The sequence below is a fragment of the Phalangium opilio genome, unplaced genomic scaffold, assembly GCF_054372755.1.
Source record: "Phalangium opilio isolate 3A_F unplaced genomic scaffold, DU_Popi_V2 ptg000042l_1, whole genome shotgun sequence".
Lineage (NCBI taxonomy): Eukaryota > Metazoa > Arthropoda > Arachnida > Opiliones > Phalangiidae > Phalangium > Phalangium opilio.
In genome coordinates, this window is record NW_028324166.1 from 7,272,106 (window position 1) to 7,286,341 (window position 14,236).

Genomic DNA, 14,236 nt, shown 5'->3' on the forward strand with positions numbered 1-14,236 from the left:
AATGTGTGTGGAAGACCTGATTTCCTTACTTTGGAAAGAGTAAATAGATATCGGTATGTTTGTTCGGAACACTTTGTTGGTGGAGAAGGACCAACGGAGGAGCACCCTGACCCAATGGTTTATAGCGAAACTTTGTACATGATTGTAAGTATTTACTTAAAGTACTCATTTAAATCAGAAATAATCTATGTTTATTTAGGATCCAAGAAGAAAACCAACAGAGTTTTCTGGGAGAGCTGATATATCTTCCGAAGTTACTAACTCTAATCTGACTTTAAGTCCCAACCATAAAAAAACAGATAGTTTAATTGGTGTTGAGACTGAATATCATAATGTAAGTTTTTTCTACTCTATTATATCTAAAGTATTTACATAATTAAATAAATTTAGCACTCGAAGCGACTAAAGTTAGGTCTTAAGAGACAAGATTCTTAAGTGTTGGAACACACTGACGTAGCTATGAATCTTCAAGTATTAGCTCCTGAGATTGAACATTTGGTTGTAAGTGGTTATTTTATTTTTGAACTTAAATATTTACTAATTAGTCATATTTGGAACAAAATAAGGAGAACATTGATACAGATGTCTTTCAAAACCCTAAGGCTGTAGACCCTGAGACTTCATTTTTGGTTGTAAGTGGTTCTGTTTGTTTGTAACTTAAATGTTTACTAATTTGTTATATCTTCAACCCAAAGGAGAACATTGATACTGATGTCTCTCAAAACCTTAAGGTTGAATTTGCTAAATTAAGTGGATTGAAAGATCTTTTCACCAATTTTTGGGAATTTCAAATTATGAACTTCAGTGCAGAAATGAACTGGACCCTTACAAAATCATCCCATTCAAAATCGTTGTTTATATACAGCAATGATCGTTTGAGAGACAGTGGCTGCCAAACTATTGAAATCAATGAAAATTTAGAAATGGAAATTAGAATTTATGGAGTTTCGATATCAGACCAACTCATTCTTAAGTACTTTTGTGGACTCCATAGAGTTCGTCGTTAGCGCTTGTGAACGCTGTCAACAGGATGCTCCAATGCCACGGGCTACATCGTACGAATCATGGCCAGCGTCTACTGCCCCATGGCAGAGAATCCACGTTGATTATGCTGGTCCGATCAATGGGAAAATGGTATTAATCGTGGTTGACGCTTACACTAATTGGATGGAGGCCCTAGTGGTGAACTCTGCTACTGCATCCGCCACTATCATCGAGCTTCGGGACCTCTTTGCTCGATTTGGCCTGCCATCACTAGTGGTATCCGACAATGGAACACCGTTCACCGCTCTAGAAACAGTTCAATTTCTGAAAGCGAACGGAATCAAGCAACTCTTTACACCACCATATCACCCGGCGTCCAATGGACTGGCGGAGAGGGCTGTAAGAACCGTCAAGACTGGTCTAGCGAAGTCATCAGACCATGACCTACGAACCCAGATAAGTCGAGTTCTGTTGAACTATCGCCGCACACCAATAACGACCACTGGTTTGTCACCTGCCGACCTCATGTTAAAATATTCCATTCGGACTCGGCTGGATTTAATCAACCCAACAGTCGGAGTTCCCCACCCACATACGGAGAAGGAAACATTCAAATTTCAAACTGGCGATACGGTCTATGCTAGAAATTTTGGGCAAGGAGACAAATGGTTCACCGGCGAAATAATCAGGAACCAGGGCCAAGTTATGTTCGACGTCGCGACACCTCATGGTAACGTCAGAAGACACAACCATCAATTACGACCACGAATACCTTTAAGGAATGACACCAGTCCACATAATCATTCAGCGACGGCACAAGAACCAGAAATACAAGAGTTGGGAGCTCAGGAACATTCAACGCCAAACGCTCCAGATCTAACGCCTGACCCTGAACAGGCACAGCCATGTACACCGTCCACGCCAGAACCTTCTAACACATCGAATTTGCGAAGATCAAAAAGAGTACCCAAGCCACGCGTTTTGTTGGACTTATAATTATCTTTTCTTCTGGGGAAAGGCAGTGTTGTGGACTTGATATTAGATGGCGCTAGTGTACTAATTTTGTATAGAGTAACTTATAGCCAGAAGCTATGAGACTATGATCAGTAGGCAGGAAAACATGTAAGCTAAGTAGCTAACTACGTATGTACGGTTAAAGTTGTACAGTTTAATAAAGTCTTTCTGTTGTTATTAATCTTGCGTCGTTAATGAAAGATACAACAAGTACATTCCAAAGAGACTGGAGACATTAGAGCAGTTGTTTGTAGTTCTGAAATCTTTGGACTCATATAGACTTTGTCCAGGGCTCTTTGAAAAACAGTATGAAGTCTTCTTCGATTGTAGCTTAAGAAAAGGGAATGTGAATAGATTTACTAAAGTCTTGCATTCTACTAGCTGTGATGGACTTTTTAGCAGCTCCTCTAGATCAAAGAGATGCGCTAATTGTGGAATTTTAAGGGAAACCCTTAATAAAAGATTAAAGAGAAAAACTATGAAGGCTAATAAAAACAAAATATTTCGCCATCTATCTAAGAAAGAACAGCAGGAAGAGATGAGAAAGAAAAAAATTGAAAACCAAAAGTTAAAGAAAGAAATCAAAAAACTTCGTCGCAAGATTGAATTTCTTCTGAACAAAAAACGATCTGACATTTTTGAGCAAATAATAGACGATAACCCTTTTTGCAGTAGAGAAAACTTTCTGCTAATTTTTATGAAGGAGCAAATCAAGCTTTTGAAAAAAGGCAAAAGAACACCAAAGAAGTGGCATCCAGCCATTATAAAGTGGTGTTCCTATTTAAGAGCAAAGTCTAATTGCACTTATGAAGCATTTCGACAAGTCTTACCGCTGCCAGCGCCAAGGACACTTTATACTTATACTTCAGTACTTTCGGCTGAAAGTGGGTTTACGCGTGAAGCTATCCACGAGATGAAACAAAAAATAGATTTAGACGCAGTAGAAGAGTACCAGAAATACTTTTCTCTAATCGTAGACGAAATGAAAATAAAAGAAGATCTAGTGTATCGGGCTAATACGGGCGAATTCATCGGGTTTACTCATTTGAACGACGCAGGAAATAAATTGAAAGCTGAAGAAGAGAAAAAAATTGGAAAAGATTCTTCTGACCTGCCGATAGCTTCCCATGTTATGACGTTAATGGTTCGTGGGTTGACCACTAAATTTAAACATATTCTTGCCTATTTTCCATGCAAAGAGATGAAAGCTGAAGAGCTACACTCAATCATGGACGAAGCGATAGAGAGGTTAGAAAACAATGGCTTCAAGGTTTTGACAGTTGTCTGCGACAAATCTTCAATTAATCAAAGATATATTAAACTAAGTACAGTGTCGGATGATTCAGATCAAGAAACCGTGAACTATAAAGCCAAAAACCTTTATGCTCCATTAAATGAGCCAAGATATATCTATTACATTTCTGACCCACCCCACCTTATAAAAACTACTCGTAATTGCTTGTACCATAGTGACTTTGGCAGTAGTACAAGGCTATTAACAAAAAATGGAAAGCATTTGTTGTGGGCCCATATCAAAGAAATGTTCAAAAAAGATACTTCGTCGTCTCTACGGCTTTGTCCAAAATTGACTCTTGATCATATTGAACTTGGATCTTTTAACGCCATGCGTGTAAAGTTGGCTACACAAATACTAAGCGCAACTGCAGCTGGAGCTGTTGAAAAATTGATTGGGGATGAAGCTTCAGAAACAGTCAAATTCCAACGCTTATTCAACAGGTTTTTTGACATGCTTAACTCTAGAAATGTAGCTCAGGGGAAACGAACTAGAAATCCTGATATTGAGCCCTTTACATCTATTGATGACTGGCGTTTTAAGGTAATAATAAGGGAATAAATTCGACAAAGCTGTTTGAATTTGTCCCTAATTTTCCTTTTTTAATAGTGGCTTGAAGACGACTTTTTAGGCTATTTAAACGATTGGAGAGATGAAGCTGAGAAAGCTGATGTTTTGCCCGAAGCCAAAAAGAAAATGCAGCTTAGTAGAGAAACGTTGGATGGAATTTACACAACCGGTAAAGCCATACAACTTAATAACTTGAATTTTAATTTTAGACAAATAATTCTAGTGCACTCGGTGATTGGAGCAACCAAATATCTATTGAGCAAAGGAGCGCCATTTGTTTTAACTGGAGTCTTCAACCAAGATCCCCTAGAAGCACATTTTGGTATGCAACGCCGTTCAAGTGGCTGCAACCAAAACCCAGATCTCTCTAATATAGGCTTCAATGAACGAAAGTTTAAAATAATGCAACCTTTAATTAATGTATCTAAAAAAGGAAATACAACTAAATATCAAACATAAACTCAACTGTTCAGTTTATTTTCTATTAAAATCAGGTTTCATTTAAAGTTTGTTTCACTAATTTCTTATCACAGTTATAATCTGTTTCACTAATTTCTTATCACAGTTATAATCTGTTTCACTAATTTCTTATCACAGTTATAATCTGTTTTACTAATTTCTTATCACAGTTATAATCTACAAGTAAAATTAACTTCGTTCAGACTTGCAGTAGCATGTCACTTTGCATGTACACAAAGAACTTTCTTTCAACAATCTTCTCAAGCTCTTTTTTTTTTTGCTAAAGCTTTATGATTAGCTTCGTTAAATTTTATTTGTGTATAGTTTCTCAAAGCTGATGCCCGGCAATTAATAAATGTATCAAAAACGAGTGACATTGCTCTTTCTCTATGCTCTAAGTTTTTGCTTCCCCATTCTATATTCCATTGATTTATTACATTTGTTTCCTTAAGCCTAGCAATCACCATTTCTTTTCGTGTTTTATTTTGACCCACCAACTGTTCAATTTTGTTTACGTTTTCATAAAATGGTTTTGTAAATTGGTCTAACATTTTGAATAGTTTGAATCCTTCAATGGTTAGGGAAAGAAGCCCACCTTTACTTATTAAGTTTGTCCACTCCGCGAAAGATTTTTTTTGGAAACCTTCCTTTGCTATGCAGTTTTCGAACAAATCTACGATCATTGGTTCTTCATATCGCTTCGCAATTTTTCTCATAATGTAGCCACCAATGTGATGAATTACTTGATCTTCTTTATCACGGATTTCTTTTAGAGTCAAGACAGGGAATTCTCTGCCTTTCAATTCAGAATCCAAAACATTGGGTTTCAAGGCCACCCATTGAGATAAAACATTAGCCATGAATCTTCTTAGCCAGTTAAATACTACTAGCTCTTGTGATTTTAAATCAATCTTTCTAAATCCATCTAATTTACCAAAAAGGGAAATTAGCTGCAAAGTTAGAACTGGCTTTTCTCTGAGTTGTCTTGCATGTATCACGAAGCTACCCTTGTCTTTAATGTTTTTAGTACTTAATAGTGCCAGGGTTTCAATAACTTCAGCGCTTAAATTAAATTTCACTGAACTTAAATCCTTAATAAAATCCACTACACTTTCTCCCTCAAGATGTGCGTCTTTCATGTCAGCACATGTTTTTTCAACCAAATTGTTTCCGTACGTTTGAAAAAAGTCAGCATTGAAATCTGAATTTAGAAGAAATTTTTAAAATAATCATTGTTGTAATATAGAAAACCCAAAACCAAGCAATATAATGCTAACCACTTGAGGCAAAGTTCTTGGCAAAATAAATTTGTGGTTTAATTGATTTTTTGACGTTGCTAACAGGTAGTGGATAATCTTTCGATGTGGACAAATCCATGGGTGCATTTTCGTTATTTTCCCCATAATATGGCTGTTATTCATATATCGAAAGCATTACTTTTAAAAATCGTTTCATTTTGAATAATAAATTCATAATATAATTATATAATTTACTTACTTTGGCATTAAGATATCCTTTAACGGGTTCAGGACCACCCATAAAGTGTCTCGAGCACACATAGTGTCTTTGATTTATGGTTTCCAATGTTAATTTTGGATTACCAGAAGCTTCTATCCATTTTAAACAACGCTCTTTATTTCGCTTTGGTTTCGGAAATATTAAAAACGTCACGTCTTGATCAAATTTTGAGTGGCTCTTACACTCAAAATAACAACACTTCTTGTAGTTAACCATTTCTCCCTGCTTTTCTAGTGAGTCGCGCCACTGGTTTTTAAATTTATAAACAAACGACGTCACAACGTATAAAAAATTTGGATTTTGCGCAGTAGAGCTCGCGGTAGCCCGGGCGATGCTACCCCCGTTTGCTGGGAAATTTACTTCCCCCACCCAAAAGAGAGATACCTCGCGCTATTCACGCGGCATCTCCCTTTCTCTCCCTGTCTAATGCAAGTGGCGGTTTTGGGTGGAATATTAACCCCTACTTATTTTCCCCGAATATACATATTTTATTGCTATTGAAGCAGAAATTTTGACGTTGTGGAATTGACTCGTACACAATTTAAATTAAATGAAAATTTATTGAATAAATTCATACACAAATTATTTTATCAACTCATCATTTCGATGTTTATTTTTAGAAAATCTAGACACGAAATTATACATTCTAATAACCCTTTATCTATTAAAATCTAAATATAAACAATCCTCCACATGTTCTACTAAGATTTCTTTGTAATTGTAACGAGTCAAAAGTGACAGTTTTACTATTTCTTTCGACAAAGTCATTAAAACGAAACACACATATTAGGTGGATTTCCGTACGAGTCGAACATCTTGGTATTGGCATTTATACAAGGCTACCCAGTGCTGAGTCGGAGTTGCTGACCAACACCGGCGTTTGAGGTATCGGTGTTCTCGATAAATAGAAATGGAAAAGTCGTAACAAATTTTGGTAGTTGGTCCGAGATAAAAACACAGCGAAATAAATCTATTGTGAACTCATCTTTCTCTTTAGTGGTTGTATCTTGTCCATTCTAGTCGAAGATTAGAGTTCGGTTCTAACATGAGTTAATAATATGTTAGCTCCCTATAAGTTACTCAGGCAATTCATTTTTATACTCCAGCGTTTTCTCCCGCGCCGCCGGCTTCCAAATTATATGCGACGCTCTGCGGCCGCCACGTGAACGAAAATCTTATTTATAATTTATATAAATTGAGTCGGCATTGACTCTTCTTTCAGGTTTTTCCCCGGAAGCGCGTGTAGTGGAAGCTAGCAAATGATATCGGAGCTATTTAAGCAGCCGAATATTTCGCTCAGTAGCCTCGGTTAAGAAAACAGTTAAGAGATCAGTGGATTGGATTTAGCTCAGTTGTATAATTTTCTGGTTTCAAGTCACAATAAAAACTCTTATCTTTAGCATTCTTTATCAATACAGGTAAATTGCATTGAGTTTCTGCCCTTTTTTTGTCTCAGTAATGACACAAACGCCATTATTTAATGTTAAATTGCTAAAACATAAAAATTCACGACCATAGATATATATACGGGTCTAGATACCCCACTGAATCGGGGAAAATACGGAGATGACAGCTAGCAGTCGACGCGATTTTCCCGGGGGAAGATACCTAGTGCGCCATCTATCGCCGAACTTTGAAAGCTAAAAAATTGGATAAATAACTTTTGCCAGCGGGCGGGCTGATGCTTTGCAATAACAGCTGATATTTGAAGAGATTTAAGCGAATGTTTGTTCAAAGTAAAACTATTTCCTAATCTGAAGGGGAGGTCCTCTTATTCTGTTCGTAAGTAAATCATTTTGTAAATAAAAACCTGTTGCTTCAAACCAAAATAGTCAATTTTATTGTCGAAGGCTTAAAATCATTGTTCTAGTGAATCAAGTCTTCTTCATCTTTGTTTGTTATATTTATTTAATTAATTAGACTAGTTAACAACTATAGTTATAGGTTAATACGTAAAGCTATTTGAAAAATTAAGCCTAATTTGAATTTCCCGCTCTTTTCAATTCGAATTTCCCGCGCTTTCCATATTCGAATTTTTCGTTTTTTGTTTCTTGAAACTCTCAATAGATGGCGTTTGGATCTAATTCCCCCGCCGTAAAGCGTCGACTGCTAGTTCTCACCTCCGAGGGGAAGTGTATCTAGACCCGTATATATATCTATTTTCACGACTAAAACACTTCGTTGGTGAAAATGCAGCCGACGACTCGAGGTCGAGGAGGCGTGCGAACGGGATTTTTTTTCGACAAGAGAGAGCGCAACATTCGGATTTTTTTCCCGCGCGGGCGAAATGAGAAGAAATCGCTGGATACATTACGCCTATGGAGCCTGAATAACTTATAGGGAGCTAACATATTATTAACTCATGCCCAGACTTATTTTTGAGCTTTGATTTCAAACATATTCGAGAAACTAGGTTTCGGGAGAAACCACTTTTAATCACAATGGCTATGAAGGAATAAATTTGAAAAAAATGTAGGGAATTTAAAGAAAGAAAAAAACATTCGACATCTCTCAGAATATATTTATTAAAACATAATTAAATTGTTTGACGAAAATTTATGGACGACAAGCCTCGTGATAAACATCCAGATTCCTCACATCCCTCCACGTTGGTGGCATTGTACCTTGTAGTCTATTGCCGCAGCGACGACAAGGTGCACTGAACAGTGTTGAATAACTGTGCAGCCACGTCTACAAAGAGTTTTAAAATTCCGAAATCATTTCATAAGATTTCAAAATTAACCGAATCGTGCCTAACTTAAAAGGGTTAGTAGTGTCAAATGTTAAAGTGTTCAATTTCAGATACCATGTTATTTGAAAACATATTTCGAAAACATTAAATAGAAAACCCGCGATTTTGTTCCAAGAAAGTGAAGCTGTAACTATAAAAATAGGACGAAGGCATAACTGTATCGTGTTCTTTTTTATATGGTATTTGAAAAACGTTTAAATCCAAAAACAGTTATTTATATGATACTATCACTTAGAGTGTGTGTCTGCTTTTCGACAGTATATATCGAACTGGATTGTGGTATCAATATTCTATCTGCTTTGCGACAGTGTCGATATATAAATATCGTATGACATAGTGAAAAATTAACATACCACATATGACTTTACGGCCAACTCTGGTAATAGTGGTGAGTAAAAATGCAACATAGCAGCATTAGCGTGTTCTGTAACCTGCAATTAAAATAATGTAAATTTTGTAAGGAGGAATGAACCAAAAAGGGATCACTGGTAGTGTTCGTACGGGGACCCCGACCCCGAAAACCGGGGATCCCCGACTTTTTCCCCCGACCCCGACCCCGGTACCTAACATGTAAAATGTAGTCGGGGTTTTTTTCGGGGTTAGATTTTGGTTAGGTTATTTTTAGCAAATTATCTTTTGTCCTGCGCCAAAAACAATCATCTCATTCGTCTCAAATAAGTGCTCCGCTTCTCCTTTATGAAAAAAGGGCAAGGGGGTAACTAACAACAAACAAAATACTGTAAAAACAGTCACCAAAATTGCAAAGTTCACCATCCTCCCTCTCGTGGATCGGCGGCCCTCTCCCGTCTTTTGTAATGGCAGTGGTCTTTCGTGGGAATCGTAGCTGCGTAGCTCGGAAAGTCGGAATTTATTGGGCTTTTTAACAGTTTCTTGCCTACTAGCTAAGAGTCACTAGCAAAGTGCGATACGAAAATAAAGCTTCTTTCCAAACACCCAGAAATTTATCATTTCTCCAAAATTTTTCAGCATGCGATGTCTTACCCCGACCCCGACTTGTTTTTTTCGGGGATAACCTGCCCCCGACCCCGATTAAATTTTTACCCCGTACGAACACTAATCACTGGTAAAACAAACTTCACATTTTCATTACATAAAAATGTCTTAAACTAACAAGTTTTTAAGTATCATGGAAAGTTAGGAAATTATTTATGACTTTCTTTTATTGTTATTTTTATTAAAGACTGACAAGTTTTCTTTATTCCTTTTCGGAAACAGTCATTGACTGAATACTAAAGAAAAAAAAACTTCCAAGGTTTTTTGAAAATAGGGTGATACTGATTTTAAGGTAGATTAAAAATCTTGCAGGGACATTTAGGGACCTGGTGGAACTCTAGCATGTGCACCGCCCAAAAATGAAGGCCTGGGGCATTATTTCGTCAGGCGGCAGCGTTCTATGCAGGGTTTCATAAGTGTCAAAAAAAATGAAGTTCCCAAACTATTATTTTCTGGGTTTTTTTTAAGAACAACACCTTCAAATTTTGGATTTTGTTTTCTCTACTACGCATACATTTAGCCCAGACAAAAATTGATATCGGGGTGAGGCGGGTTCAAGTGGAGCCGATAGTAATGAACCCATTAAAGCTCGCAAGCTTATAAAGTGGTTACATTTTAAGACTATTTTTCTCCACCAATAACATTCTGTAATAATTTTTAATGCAAAACAAGGCGTGAGAAAAGATGTTCCTAACCATGATGGGAATATTACCCTTCCTACAGTGTTACCAAACCAGCACCTTTCAATTGCTGGAACCGGTTTTTGACATATTCTTAAGCCCTAAGCAATCGCGGTATATTTTTAAACTTACTTTTTGAAAAACTTTGTATTTTGAATTGCTCCATAAATCCAACTGAAAAGTTCAAAGGGCATTTGGAAACATTTATTTTTTTAGAATGATATATTTTATGAGAAAGGGAAAAGCATCGCAGGTACATACCCTATCATCGTCATCATAGAAATCTTCATTGAATCCCTTGACCAAAACCCATTCAATAATTAGACCCCTCAAAATGACCAGCGCCTTTAGAGTCCTCGCTAAAGTGATCTTAAAAGAATAGCCAAAGGATTTTTTTCAAATAACTGTCTTGATAGTGTCACGTTTATAGAAAGGTAAGACAGACCTTTAAAACGGCGGAACTTCCTCCCAGGGGGCGCAGAACTTCAATAGACATGTCTGGAAATAGGCGATGCAATCCACCAGTGAAGCCATCAACCGCTCTATAGATTCCAAAGAACTCATATTGATAACTTTATTGGGTAAGTCTAACAACGATTGTATTTTAAAAGTCAAGATAAATCAGAAGTGCTTTGTGTGTAGAAGGAAAAGTAAATAAAATAAGGTCGATAATCCGCCTATAGACCGTTCCGATGAAACTAAGAGGAAAAGACACAGGGGTAAAACTTTGCCATCCATCTCGCTTAATGGCGCCTGCGGTGTAGTCTTTTTGTATCATGAGAGTGCGCATAGACGGCAATGTATAAACACGCCTGTCAGGGTTCGTACGAAATGTTTGCATTGAAAATCCCTGACATTTCCAACTTATCCCTGACCAAATTTTGCCAATATCCCTGACCTTTTTAAGGTGTTCACCAGAGCCCACTTCATCACACCTGGCTCATATATAGCATTGCTCGAAGCATGGTTTGATATATCAAACGAAATCCCTGACGTTTCAGGAAATATTTACAAATCAATGACTTTTTCCCCTATTTTCCATATCCCTGACTTATCCAGGTTTCGTACGAACCCTGCTTGCATATTGCGTCGAAAAGGTCTATTCGAGGTGCTCAGTGAAAAGTTAAAGCAATGGGTGATGAATTAAATGTGTGTGGCATCTATGGTGCACATTAGATAGTAACATAATTACCCCCCGGGGAAGGGGGGGGGGGTTCGGGACTAAGACGTGGCGCCCAGTTGGGTCCTCTTTTAGATAAGGATTGCTGTTTTTTTTAATTAATTAATGCATTATTAGAGGGGAAATATTTTGGTTTTGGTGGGAGAACGTTCAAGGTGATTGTCAGGTCATATCATACTCCCTTTAACCTGGGTTTTCATACTCATAGGCGCTTGTTGGGGGGGATAAATATGAGAAAACTGTCCCTTTGAAAACAAAGTTATCCTCTATAGAGTGCTGTCAGTTGTGACGTCAGATCCAAGGTTAAACGTCACGAGTCTGCCTTTAGCAATGAGCGACCATGACAGTTACCGATTTTTCTTTATGGGAAAACAGCATGGGTGACGTCACATCGGCGCTTCTGACAGCACTCTATAGGGACTTGGCAATTCGGGCTTAACTCCGCCCCCAGCGCCATTATGGTATGTTTTTTAACAGAAGGCAAGCTATATAAGCCCCTCCTCCAGGTATGTTTTTTAGCACTAGTGGAAGGTAGCGTGACGTTGCATGACGTAGTACTGCCAAGTCCCTATTAGAATTTTAGACTATTCGGATTGATTTGCAGCTTCCAATTTTAGTTTCAATGCAAGTGTCCAAAACTCTAGCGCACAATAATCTACCAAAAGTAACTTACTGCGGAAGAACATTGTGTCCATTGTGGGGTGATCTTTTAAACTTTTTCGGTGCCAAAAGTGGATTTATGTTTGATCTCTTTAAAGTATTTTGTGTTAAAATGGCCGAAGCGTGGCTTGTATGTTCGTGTACCTTAACAAATATCATAATGATTATGTAACCACCTTTGGATTAAATTAAATTAAGAGTTAAATCAATTAAATTACTTTGTCACACCACCGATAAGCTTTGACCATCTCATTGTATAAAGATGTCTTGTCATATGTGGGATCCTGACTTAAATGTGCAGTATTTCCTAAACTCAATGGCCCTGATGACGACCCCAAAAGTGTACAAGCAGTTTCGAGGTCTCTATAATAAAGTATATAAATAATTAAAAAATAAGCAAAAACCATGGATAAAGAATGCGCGTGAGGAAATTAGTTTTCACGCTATAGGATAGGCAACTCCCTATCTCGAACGACAGCTTATTCTGTATATACTCTGTTACAACGTCGGTTGTCAGCACGCGCAAAGCTAAGTCTCTATGTAACGTAGCTTTGTACGTGCTGTCAAGAAAAACTTCACGATCTTCAGGATTTAAAATATCCGCGAGTTTTTTTAGCTCGAGTGCACGGACCTTTAGGCCTTAGTTTCAAATACTGTGAAATTGCCTACAGCCTACTACGCGTATTTGAAACTAAGGCCCAGAGGTCCGTGCACTCGAGCCAAAATACTCGCGGATATTTTAAATCCTGAAGTTTTTAGTCTCTTGAAAGCACGTACAAAGCTACGTTACATAGAGAATGAGCTTTACGCGTGCTGACAACCGATGTTGTAACAGAGTATTTACAGAATAGGCTGTCGTCCGAGATAGGGAGTTGCCTATCCTGTAGAGTGAAAACAAATTTCCTCACGCGCATTCTTTATCCATGCAAAAACTATGCAAATCCTTCATTTAAACTGGCATCTCCTTGCCTTTGACGGTTACATTACGTTTTCTGGGTAGTTAACATACCTAACTTTAGCGGTAACTGAGAGTAAGGCTGATTGAAGTTCTTGAAGAAATGCATTTTCTTTTCCTTCTTCGCCATGTGCTGTTGTTAAACCGTTTGAAAGTGTCCTAAATAAATCGGTAACCGAACATCTTAAAGATCTCACAGCTTTTAAGCCAGATAAAACAGCATCAAGATTAACGCCATCAGCCATAGTTTTAACGTGACAGTCAGTCAAAAACTCGAATCTCGAATGTCATTTCGAGATTTTCGACGTTCATTGCTTAAGCAGACGATGCTAAGCCGCTTTAAACTCAGGGCCGGAAATAAGTACAGGACACTGGACACTGTCCAATAAAATTTTAAAATGTCCCATAATTTTTCTAAAAACTAAGAGGGTCACTGGACATTTTGACCAATAAATTTTCCGAAGTTTTTATAGTTTGACTATGAAGATGCGACACTATTTTTGCACACTCCAGTGGACAATGTCCTATAATTTTTCCAGTCAAAGGGGGCGTCACTGGACACTTGTCCTATAAGAAATTTCCCTTATTTCCGGCCCTGTTTAAACTCAGCAGTCTGGGACAGGCTTGGAAATAAGGTTTATTTCTGAACTAGTCCTCCGGACCAGTGACCCCTGATGTCTTAAATATGAAACTGGTCCCGGGACCAGTGACCCTTCCCCTATTATTTTTCTACTGGTCCCGGGACTTGTGGTCGTTCTCTCTTCTAAAAAAATCTCTCTCGGCTTAGGGTTGTATACACAACTGGACTCCTGGAGTCGAAATTTATGTTAAAATGAAAATAATTAAATAGGTCTCCATATCAATTTTTAATAAAAGTAGGTATTAATAAACTAGTCATTGGGACCAGTGACCCTCACGTTTTGAATAAAAAAAGTGGTCCAAGCTATTAATAAACTGGTTTTTGACCTGTAAACCTGTCTTATTTCCTAGCCTGGTCTGGGAAATAAGGCTATTTTTTAAACTGGGTACGTTCAGTAACGAAAATCTCAAATAAATCGCTGTTTTCTTGATGTTGGGTTGATGGGCTCGAGACGTCACAGTGACGTAAAAAGTTGTTGAACGCAAAAGTGACAATTTGAAGTTAGCGCTGTTTCCG

The 14,236-nt window shown here is 37.7% G+C and overlaps 1 protein-coding gene across 1 annotated transcript; it reads right to left on the minus strand.

Moving 5' to 3' along the window:
* Positions 1-8,346: 8,346 nt before the first annotated feature.
* On the minus strand, positions 8,347-13,384 carry MED27 (mediator complex subunit 27). Its single transcript, XM_089836741.1, has 8 exons — positions 13,135-13,384; positions 12,344-12,488; positions 12,139-12,269; positions 10,731-10,827; positions 10,547-10,654; positions 10,418-10,459; positions 8,945-9,022; positions 8,347-8,530 (listed from the first exon to the last, which is right to left on the minus strand). Exons 1-8 carry the CDS (start codon positions 13,323-13,325, stop codon positions 8,396-8,398), a joined length of 927 nt encoding a protein of 308 aa, XP_089692867.1. The 5' UTR covers positions 13,326-13,384; the 3' UTR covers positions 8,347-8,395.
* Positions 13,385-14,236: the final 852 nt, after the last annotated feature.